General features: G+C 42.9%; 1 protein-coding gene across 1 annotated transcript in view; it reads right to left on the bottom strand.

Annotated features, from left to right (window-relative positions):
* LOC123728751 (splicing factor, suppressor of white-apricot homolog) overlaps positions 1-12,304 on the bottom strand; it is a 129,572-nt gene that overhangs the window by 104,679 nt on the left and 12,589 nt on the right. The window contains exons 4-5 of the mRNA XM_045701472.1: positions 7,200-7,276; positions 2,803-3,022 (exon numbers count right to left, since the gene is read on the bottom strand). Of these exons, the coding sequence (XP_045557428.1) occupies positions 2,803-3,022; positions 7,200-7,276 (297 nt within the window). The remainder of the gene's footprint in view (positions 1-2,802; positions 3,023-7,199; positions 7,277-12,304) is intronic.

Here is a 12,304-nt window from a genome sequence, read left to right as displayed (position 1 = left end):
TATGGACATTATAGTCTCGTTTTAATCCAACGTCTAATATTTGATCTAGGTAGAAGAAGAAAATACTCTGAAAACTCATTAGCTAACGGCTCTGTTAAAAATCCGGCATGTGGTTCTCAATAAAGGCCGGACAGCTCAATCAAGTTGATTTGCGAATTTTGGCGTCATATTGGCTTAGCTTCAACCAATGCATACTGATGGGTTCGGATTTCTAAACTTTGAATATTATTAATCATTAGTTATATCAGAGACGTAAGGGGTGCCATAGTCCTACACCAGAAGTGAATGGTTATCTGTAGGAGGGATGTATATGGTAGAGGCAATTAAGCTTGGAATGTACTGAGTGAAGGAAAGACGATCACATCTTGGCAGGCATTGATAAGGGTGGAGAGCTGTGGATTAGTGAGGAAGGGGGACGAGGTCAGGTCAGGTCACGTTAAGGGAGAAGGAACAGTTTATTGCCCGCATTCCCTTAATTTCCTGCCTAGCAACAGAGATGTAATGTTTAGAGAGAAGGAGGACATTCCACCCCAAATTGGGGTACAGTGAGGGGAAAAAGTATTTGATCCCCTGCCGATTTTGTACATTTTCCCACTGACAAAGAAATTATCAGTCTATAATTTTAATGGTAGGTCTATTTGAACAGTGACAGACAGAATAACAACAAAAAAATCCAGAAAAACACATGTCAAAAATGTTATAAATTGATTTGCATTTTAATGAGGGAAATAAGTATTTGACCCCTCTGCAAAACATGACTTAGTACTTGGTGGCAAAACCCTTGTTGGAAATCACAGAGGTCAGAAGTTTCTTGTAGTTGAACACCAGGTTTGCACACATCTCAGGAGGGATTTTGTCCCACTCTTTGCAGATCTTCTCCAAGTCATTAAGGTTTCGAGGCTGACGTTTGGCAAATCAAACCTTCAGCTCCCTCCACAGATTTTTTATGGGATTAAGGTCTGGAGACTGGCTAGGCCATTCCAGGACCTTAATGTGCTTCTTCTTGAGCTACTCCTTTGTTGCCTTGGCCGTGTGTTTTGGGTCATTGTCATGCTGGAATACCCATCCACGACCCATTTTCGATGCCCTGGCTGAGGGAAGGAGGTTCTCACCCTAGATTCGATGGTACATGGCCCCGTCCATCGTCCCTTTGATGCGGTGAAGTTGTACTGTCCCCTTAGCAGAAAAACACCCCCAAAGCATAATGTTTCCACCTCCATGTTTGACGGTGGGGATGGTGTTCTTGGGGTCATAGGCAGCATTCCTCCTCCTCCAAACACAGCGAGTTGAGTTGATGGCAAAGAGCTCCATTTTGGTCTCATCTGACCACAACACTTTCACCCAGTCGTCCTCTGAATCATTCAGATGTGCATTGGCAAACTTCAGACGGGCATGTATATGTTCTTTCTTGAGCAGGGGGGGGGACCTTGCAGACGTTGCAGGATTTCAGTCCTTCACGGAGTAGTGTGTTACCAATTGTTTTCTTGGTGACTATGGTCCCAGCTGCCTTGAGATCATTAACAAGATCCTCCCGTGTAGTTCTGGGCTGATTCCTCACCGTTCTCATGATCATTGCAACTCCACGAGGTGAGATCTTGCATAGAGCCCCAGGCCGAGGGAGACAGACAGTTATTTTGTGTTTCTTCCATTTGCGAATAATCGCACCAACTGTTGTCACCTTCTCTCTAAGCTGCTTGGCGATGGTCTTGTAGCCCATTCCAGCCTTGTGTAGGTCTACAATCTTGTCCCTGACATCCTTGGAGAGCTCTTTGGTCTTGGCCATGGTGGAGAGTTTGGAATCTGATTGATTGATTGCTTCTGTGGACAGGTGTATTTTATACAGGTAACAAACTGAGATTACGAGCACTACCTTTAAGAGTGTGCTCCTAATCTCAGCTCGTTATCTGTATAAAACACACCTGGGAGCCAGAACTCTTTCTGATTGAGAGGGGGTCAAATACTTATTTCCCTCATTAAAATACAAATCAATTTATAACATTTTTGACATTCGTTTTTCTGGATTATTTTGTTGTTATTCTGTCTCTCACTCTTCAAATAAACCTAGCATTAAAATTATAGACTGATCATTTCTTTGTCAGTGGGCAAACGTACAAAATCAGCAGGGGATCAAATACTTTTTTCCCCTCACTGTATATATATTTTATTTAACCTTTATTTAACTAGGCAAGTCAGTTAAGAACAAATTCTGATTTACAATGATTGCCTAGGAACAGTGGGTTAACTGCCTTGTTCAGGGGCAGAACAACAGATTTTTACCTTGTTAGCTCAGGGATTCGATCTAGCAACCTTTCAGTTACTGGCCCAATGCTCTAACCACTAGGCCTGCCGCCCCCAAAATATATACTACCACTGGTGGAACCATGTCTTGTCTGTTCAGCTGTTAGATCCTTTGGTTGAAGCTTTTATAGTGTCCGCCGAGTTCTTACTCTGATATTTAGAACCTAACAATACTATAGTCGAATACTACAGTAATAAGTACTCCATGTATTCTGAATTCTATTAATGTATTCTGTTGTTAAAGGGACACTTCAGGATTTTGGTAATGGAGCCCTTTATGTACTTCCCCAGTCAGATGAACTTGTGAATACCATTTTTATGTCTGCGTGAAGTAGATAAAGGGCTTCATTACCAAAATCCGAAGTATCCCTTTAAAATGTATTCTGTGCCACTGTTCTCTAAGATTTCCACATGTATTATGTATTAGATAGTAACATATACTATGTATCCCATGATGTACAACTCATTCTATATAAACCCTTTTCGTTAATCTCTGTGACTCACCCTGTAAATCCTGCTTGTCGGCGGCGGAGGTATAGCGGCCCTCCTTCATGGCCTTCAGGATGTGTTTGTAGTAGGGGTTCAGGTAGTGTTCGAAGTTCAGGAAGTCAAACTGGGAGTTGCCAGACTGCTTGGCTTTCAAAACAATCTCAAACTGGGCCCCCTGCTGGCACACAAAGTTGGCGGTCCTCTCAATGATGGCATGGGTTTTGGTGGTCGCTGGCTGGAAATGGGAAGAGGAAACACACTAAGTCAAACGAAGTGTGGGGTTAAGGATAGGTGACAACCTGGGGATGTATGTATCAAGCAAGAGTAGGAATGCTGATCTACAGTCGTGGCCAAATGTTTTGAGAATGACACAAATATACATTTTCTAAGTCCGCCGCCTCAGTTTGTATGATGGCAATTTGCATATACTCCAGAATGTTATGAAGAGTGATCAGATGAATTGCAATTAATTGACAAGTCCCTCTTTGCCATGCAAATTAACTGAATCCCCCAAAAAACATTTCCACTGCATTTCAGCCCTGCCACAAAAGGATCAGCTGACATCATAACAGGTGTGAGTGTTGACGAGGACAAGGGTGAGATCACTCTGTCATGCTGATTGAGTTCGAATAACAGACTGGAAGCTTCAAAAGGGAGGGTGGTGCTTGGAATAATTTTTCTTCCTCTGTCAACCATGGTTACCTGCAAGGAAACATGTGCCGTCATCATTGCTATGCACAAAAAGGGCTTCACAGGCAAGGATATTGCTGCCAGTAAGATTGCGCCTAAATCAACCATTTATCGGATCAACAAGCACTTCAAGGAGAGCGGTTCAATTGTTGTGAAAAAGGCTTCAGGGCGCCCAAGAAAGTCCAGCAAGCGCCAGGACCGTCTCCTAAAGTTGATTCAGTTGCAGGATCGGGGCACTACCAGTACAGAGCTTGCTCAGGAACGGCAGCACGTAGGTGTGAGTGCATCTGCACACACAGTGAGGCGAAGACTTTTGGAGGATGGCCTGGTGTCAAGAAGGGCAGCAAAGAAGCCCCTTCTCTCCAGGAAAAACATCAGGGACAGACTGATATTCTGCAAAAGATACAGTGCCCGGACTGCTGATTGTTTGGGGCATCCGGAAAAAATGCGTGTCCGGAGAAAACAAGGTGAGCGCTACCATCAGTCCTGTGTCATGCCAACAGTAAAGCATCCTGAGACCTTTCATGTGTGGGGTTGCTTCTCAGCCAAGGGAGTGGGCTCACTCACAATTTTGCCTAAGAACACAGCCATGAATAAAGAATGGTACCAACACATCCTCCGAGAGCAACTTCTCCCAACCATCCAGGAACAGTTTGGTGACGAACAATGCCTTTCCAGCATGATAGAGCACCTTTCCATAAGGCAAAAGTGATAACTAAGTGGCTCGGGGAAAAAAAAGAAAAAGAAAAAAAAAAAATCAATATTTTGGGTCCAAGGCCAGGAAACTCCCCAGACCTTAATCCCATTGAGAATTTCTGGTCAATCCTCAAGAGGCGGGTGGACAAACAAAAACCCACAAATTCTGACAAACTCCAATCATTGATTATGCAAGAATCGGCTGCCATCAGTCAGGATGTGACCCAGAAGTTAATTGACAGGGCGGATTGCAGAGGTCTTGAAAAGGAAGGGTCAAGACTGCAAATATTGACTCTCTGCATCAACTTCATGTAATTGTCAATAAAAGCCTTTGACACTTATGAAATGCTTGTAATTATACTTCAGTATTCCATAGTAACATCTGACAAAAATATCTAAAGACAACTGAAGCAGCAAACTTTGTGGAAATTAATATTTTTGTGTCATTTTCAAAAGTTTTGGCCACGACTGTAGGATCAAGGCCACTTTCCATGTAACATTATTCATTGCGATCTAACAGGGAAAGGGGATCCTGAATCAGCACTCCTTGTATGAGATGCTTGATACATACGGCCCCAGACTCTCCTGTTGGGCAAGTTAATGTAACTGTATTTAATAACTGAGGCACAAGAGTAATCACTTCAAAAGCAAAGACGAAAAAGCTAAATACGCTACAACGTGACATGAAACAGGTTTTAAGTGTGGCAATTAATTCTTTGTGGGGGATCAACCAAATTCTATTTCCTAAAGACTGTAGCTGAGGTGTAATAGCTTCTTCACTAACAATCATTTACTAAATACATACAAGATGGAAATCATTGGGACTCGATTATTCAATATCACTGTGACTGTGTACTTTCAATGATGAATCATTCTCGTTAGTTACCCTCAGAAAAAACTACCAAAAACACACATTTCTCATCAAATGAAATCCTTTGGAGAGAAGACGCTTGGGCCTAAACTCTGCAGTAACATTCCACTACACACACACACACTTACGCGTTTTGCGAGAGCATAAACTAAACTTGCAATTTTGAATTTTAACGAGGAACTTCTTATCAAATCATGAAACACAGAAAGGAAGAGCAGAGAGAGAGACGATTCCTTCGCCCCACCCCCCAGGCTGTCAGACCGGCGACTGCCTGTGATAACGGGGGAAACACAGCCACATCCCCAAATTAATAGTTCAAATCAGATATTCTGAGAAAAGCGCCGGCTTTGACTAATTGGCCGTTTCAAGACGGAGACGGTACCCTTCGCAGGGTACCCAATCGAAATCTCATTACAAGGACACGTGGAAAGGATGCGCATGTGTGTCTGGACATCACAGAGGACACTGACAGCCAGAGTGAGGAAGATCTCTCTGTCAGCTATATACTATGTCAGCATATACTATGCGTGTGTTCATGCGCACGTCCCTGGGTGTATGTAAGTTTGTGTGTGTGTTTGTGTCAGTCTGAAGTCTTTAGGGTGTGTGTGTGTGTGAGAGTGAGTGAGTGAGTGAGTGAGTGAGTGAGTGAGTGAGTGAGTGAGTGAGTGAGTGAGTGAGTGAAAATCGAGGCCATGCTGAGATGAAAGCCTCCCCTTCTTGAGTTGGAAGGAGCCTGCAGATGAAAGGCAACCGGCGGTCAATGGGGGAAGCAGCAGCAGTGGAGTGGAAAGTCTGTCCTAGTGGACTGGGATGATACTGACTGACGCAAACTAAAGCAGCACAGCAGACTCCTCTTCTCAGTCTCCTCCCAGGCTGCAGGATGTGAGTGATGACCTCAATACCATCCTCCAGATAAGACACCTTATCGTTCAACTCACCACTTGTCTGTGTCTGTCTATTGGTCTGTCTGCAGTCTGATCAGCCTCGCAACATCAATACTGCACCAGTCACTGTCTATCACATGCACAACACTCGCAAGCAAGTTCTGCTGTTTGCTGGTCCGTTCCCTTCCTTTTCCCTCTCCACGGCTCCATAATAGTGAGTGTTATGTAAACTGTTGGACCCTGGACCCACCATTGTTCAAATGTATACTGAACAAAAATATAAACGCAACATGCAACAATTTCAAAGATTTTACTGAGTTACAATTCATATAAGGAAATCAGTCAATAGAAATAAATTCATTAGGCCCTAATCTATGGATTTCACATGACTGGGAATATAGATATGCATCTGTTGGTCACAGATACCTTAAAAATATTGGCCTCTGGATCTCGTCAGGGTATTTCTGTGCATTCAAATTGTCATCGATAAAATGCAACTGTGTTCATTGTCTGTAGCTTATGCCAGCCCATACCACAACTCCACCATGGGGTACTCTGTTCACAATATTGACATCAGCAAACCTCTCGCCCACACAACACCATACGCGTGGTTTGCGGTTGTGAGGCCGGTTGGACGTACTGCCAAATTCTCTAAAACGACGGATTATGGTAGAGAAATTAACATTCAATTCTCTCGCAACAGCTCTGGTGGACATTCCTGCAGTAAGAATGACAATTGAAAGCTCCCTAAAAACTTGTAACTTATATGTTTTCTGGTCTTTATTATCTCTCCCAGATATAGGACAGACACTTCAGAACAAACTTCCTTTAGATTTTTTGGGGGACTTTCTGTTGTTCCATGTTGTTCCATGAATCTCTTACTTCAATGGGTCTTAAACTTCAAAATCAAATAGGTAAATGATCCTTGATATGACCTTTAAACACAAATCCATATAGCTTAGTAGAACCGCCCCCCGGCTTAGACTTATGGGTTAAAACCCATTCTGCAACCCTATGGTCCACATTATCCATTCCAGATATATGGCTTATAATTTCTCTACTTAGAAAAATGTGATTAAAAACATACCGGTATATACACAAATACATTCATATTTACATTAAAGGTCAGGGAGTTAATCAGTTACTTTCATGTGTTTCTTAGAAAAGGTACTTTGACAGGAGAAAGGTACTTGTATGTAAATGACAGGGTATCATAGTCAGATGAACTTAAATGACCTCAATATTAGCATGAAGTAGTGCAGGGTACTCACCAGCTCCACATCGGGGGGGATCGCCAGGCCCGGGGGCGCCACGAAGGGTTCCTCACTCTCCTGCGGCTCTGTTTCCTCTAATGAGGAACAACCCACAAGGTCAGGGAGAGAGAGAAGAAGAGAGATTAGGATTCTACCTACAGTCACTGTGACACACAACAAGCACTCAACGTTTCCTCCTCTCCTTCCTCTACCCACTCTCATTCGGCCACGTTGCCCGAAGCACTCAGTTTCTGCTTTACTTACTCTTAACTTTCTGGGTGGTGGTGGTCCCTGTCACAATTATTTACATCTAACCCACTCCCCCCAGTGTGACATAACACACGGACAGGTCAGCTGGAAATTTGATTAAAATTGTATGCGTTAGTTCAATGTGGGGAGGCTGCAGATGGATGTAGAGGTTAAGCACATTAATGGCAAACATTGCAGCCAAGGAGCCCAGCATAGATTTGTCTTGTGCTGATTTAATCAGGCGCACTGCTGGTCGCCCGAGGTGTGCCCCGGCTGCCGATACCACAACAGAGACGAACGAGCACACACACACACACACACACACACACACACACACACACACACACACACACACACACACACACACACACACACACACACACACACACACACACACACACACACACACACACACACACACACACACACAGAGGAGTTTTGTACTGCTGAGTAATCCCAGGCAGTGCCAGGTGACAGTACTGATGACAGCACTCAGACACACAGCAGTAGTACTGTACCATCTGCTGAGGGAGGGGCCCTTTGGCGTTGGCTGGAGGGGAACGGGTTGGAGGGGTTGTATAATGCTGCGTTCATAAACAATTGGGAAGGTGGTAATTTCAGCTTTGAAGTAGTAAATACGAGTTGGATGCATTCACGTGCTTATGTGATAAAATTAAAAGTGCCTTAATAATAACAAAAATACAGAATCACAATGTATACCAGTAAGTAATATGAAATTAATTTATCTAAATGTTGGTTATACAATCTCTGCACTTTATTGATGTCTGATCTGATTTTGATTGGTTATACCTATAAATTGGGGCGGAGGGTAGCCAGCCTAGTGGTTAGAGCATTGGGCCAGTAACCGAAAGGTTGCTGGATCGAATCCCTGAGCTGACAAGGTAAAAATATGTCGTTCTGCACCTGAACAAGGCAGTTAACCCACTGTTCCCCGGGATGGCGGTCATTGTAAATAAGAATTTGTTCTTAACTGAGTTGCCTAGTTAAAATAAAGGTTCAAAAAAATGTTTTTTAAATCCTACAGAGCTTCCCAGCTCACTCATTACAAGTGACTTGAAGCCAAAGCCGTGTGATTTATTTGTATATTTCTCCCTTTCAGGTATGAATGCGATTTCGAATACATTTGTTCATGTCAGAATGTTATTTGTATGTTTAGACCACTCAGAATTAGCCATTAGCCATTTTGCTAGCTAGCTTGCTTGCTAGAAGGCTGCTCACTTGCACGAGGTGACTTCATGATCAGAGTGTGCCCGAGAGAGACCGTGCGCACATTCAGGGGTATAAAACTTTAAATTACACTGAACAAAAATATAAACACAACATGCAACAATTTCTACGATTTTACTGAGTTATAGTTCGTATAACGAAATCAGTCAATTGAAATAAATTCATTAGGCTCTAATCTATTTCACATGCCTGGGAATGCAGATATTTTGTATTTATTTGTTTATTTAATCTTTAGTTAACTAGGCAAGACAGTTAAGAACAAATTCTTATTTACAATGAAGGCCTAACCCGGCCAAACCCTAACCCGGACGACACTGGGCCAATTGTGCGCTGCCCTATGGGACTCCCAATCACGCCCGGTTGTGATACGGCCTGGAATCAAACCAGGGTCTGTAGTGACGCCTCTGGCACTGAGATGCAGTGCCTTAGACCGCTGGGCCACTCGGGAGCCCAGTTACCTTAAAAAAAGTAGGGGTGTGGATCAGAAAACCCGTCAGTATCTAGAGTGCCCACCATTTGACTCAGGCTGCACAACATCTCCTTCGCATAGAGTTGATCAGGCTGTTGATTGTGGCCTGTGGAATGTCATCCCACCCCTCTTCAATGGCTGTGCGAAGTTGCTGGATATTGTCGGGGAACTGGAACACGCTAGGCTTGGGAGGTATCCAGGTTGTCCTACCTTCATACTGACCTTGTGCCATAAAAGGATATTCTGTAATACCGGCACTGAACAGAAGGGGGCCTATTTTCAAACCCCACTGGGCCTCTAATCCGAAGGTTGGTAATGCTAACAATACATGTACAATCCCATAGAGAACCCTAACTAAATGCTAACGAGCGCATTGCAAATATTTTATACAATCCTTGACCTAAACTACTTGTAGGACAGAAATCCCAGCTCAAAGATACATAAGTAACTCAGAAATACTACTCACAGTTTACTGCAATCACAAACCAAATATTAGACATCAAGGCTCTTGATCCAGGAGGGGATTCTCTGCTTTTACCAAGCAAAGCTTGACTTTGGAAGAAGCTAACCACTAGATAGTTAACTAGCTACAAAATTAGCAAACCAAATGCACAACTGCTGAGCATTTAGCACATTTCAAACAGTTGTCTTATAACTAATAAGTTATCTTGCTGGCAAAACTATACTTATGAATTTCATAACGTGACTAGATCACCTGCCGCATGCTGCACAACAGTGAGTGACTCACAAGGCTCCGGTCTCTAGTTGCTGTGTGCTTGTAAACACCACGTGACTGGGGAGTACCGGTAAGCTTCAACGAAAAATTATGTGACAGGTGAAATCAAGAAGGGGATTTTCTTTATCTCCTAATGTATTGCACAAGTTGACTGCAGGTATTTATAAAGTTGCAAAAAAAATTAAATGTAAAAAACAACATAAGAAATAGTTTCAACAGTATTGACGGTATTGAAAAACCATCCTGCGGCTATTTCAAAATACCCCGGTATACGGTATACCACCCAAGCCTACAACAAACACACTGTCGTACACGTTGATCCAGAGCATCCCAAACATGCTCAATGGGTGACATGTCTGGTGAGTACGCAGGTCATGAAAGAACTGGGACATTTTCAGAATTGTGTACAGATCCTTGGGACATGCGACAGCATTATCATGCTCATTATCATGAGGTGATGGCGGCGGATGAATGTCAGGAAAATGGGCCTCAGGATCTCATCATGGTATCTCTGTGCATTCAAATTGCCATCAACGTTGTCTGTAGCTTATGCCTGCCTGCCCATACCATAAACCCACCACCACGGTGCACTCTGTTCACAACGTTGACATCAGCAAACCGCTCACCCACACAACGCCATACACGTTGTCTGCCATCTGCCCAGTACAGTTGAAACCGGGATTAATCCGTGAAAAGCACACTTCTCCAGCGTGCCAGTGGCCATCAAAGGTGTACATTTTCCCACTGAAGTTGGTTATGACGCCAAACTGCAATCAGAATTTTTTTTTTTTAAGTCGGATGTGGAGGTCCTGAGACACGAGGCCAGTAGGATGTACTGCCAAATTCTCTAAAACGGCTTATGGTAGAGAAATAAACATTCAATTCTCTGGCAACAGCTCTGGTGGACATTCCTGCAGTCAGTATGCCAATTGCACGCTCCCTCAAAACTTGAGACATCTGTGGCATTGTGTTGTGTGACAAAACTGTACATTTTAAAGTGGCCTTTTTTGTCCCCAGCACAATGTGCACCTGTGTAATGATCATGTTGTTTAATCAGCTTCTTGATATGCCACACCTGTCAGGTGGATGGAGAAATGCTCACTAACAGGGATGTAAACAAATTTGTGTACAAAATTTGAGAGAAATAAGCTTTTGTGAATACGGAAAATGTATGGGATCTTCTATTTTAGCTCATGAAACATGGGACCAACACTCCACATATTGCGTTGATATTTTTGTTCAGAATAGTTAAGAAACGCTGATTGGCTAATGGCAAACAAGCTGCATCAACCACAAACTAAAAGTACAGCTATCATGCTCGCAAACAAATTATAGTGTTTTAAAAAAAAAAAACATTAATAGATTGCTTATATTAAAATAATGTTTTGCCAAAAATGTTGTTATTGAGGTAATTTCCTTTGTAGGTCAGAGGTCAGCATGTGGGAGAAGTGGAAGCTCAGGTATGATAGACGATTTTCCCACTAGTTATTACCAGTTGGAGGGGCATTCAAATAGGACTGACGCAGAGCACAGCGTCCTGACAGCCACTTATCAATAACCCTCTACAGACTAAGCCCTAGCCGTGGGGGTTCTACTAAACTATATTACATTGTTTTAAGAAGGTCATAACCAAGGATTATTTAGCCATTTGATTTTGAATTTTAAATATATAATTTAGCCTTACTGCTATTAGCCCATGCATACGTATTGAGTAACAGATTCACTACATGGAACAGCAGACAGTCCCCCCAAAAAAACTAAAGGAAATTTGTTCTTAAGTATCTGTCCTATATCTGAAAGATCAGGAAATATACTTCCATTCATTTTTAAACTGGTACCGGGGGACCTTCAGACGTGTCTTGTGCAAAACAACCGACATGTACATATTTGTGAGAGTCTCACCTTTCCACAGAGGGGTAATATTAGTGTGCAGCCCAAACTGTTCGGACTCTACAGACAGAAGTTGGCAGATCGGCTGTTCACTGGGCCTATTGAAGAGGCTGGAGCCCAGCACTGGACCTCACAGATGATTAAAAGTCAGTAGAGTAGCTAGCCAGTAAGACGTCACATTCAGTGCCGAAACTTGAAAAAGCTTTATTTTGTATAGCTCCAGGGCTTCAAATAGTGGTTTATGTGACTCCGGGGAGCCTGCCATGCTAAATAATTAATCACAGGGTTTTCATTAAAGGTGATATGTGAGCCTCTCCACCAGTGTATTCATGTGTCTAGTGTGAGATGTATGTCTCTCGCTTTCTCCTCTCTCTCCCCCTAACGGCAGGTCAAAGAAAGATGCTCAGTGGTTTCAAGGGGTAACAAGTGGCATCAAGAGGTATTGTAAATATATGTGTGAGTTTACTTGAATTTTAATTCCTTTTTTGTGATGCATGTCATTTGTGGATTCAAATACGTAACTTAAATGTG

This window comes from Salmo salar, chromosome ssa01 (assembly GCF_905237065.1).
Source record: "Salmo salar chromosome ssa01, Ssal_v3.1, whole genome shotgun sequence".
Taxonomy (NCBI): domain Eukaryota; kingdom Metazoa; phylum Chordata; class Actinopteri; order Salmoniformes; family Salmonidae; genus Salmo; species Salmo salar.
Note: the sequence above shows the minus strand (reverse complement) of the source record. Positions and strands in the feature narration are given on the sequence as shown.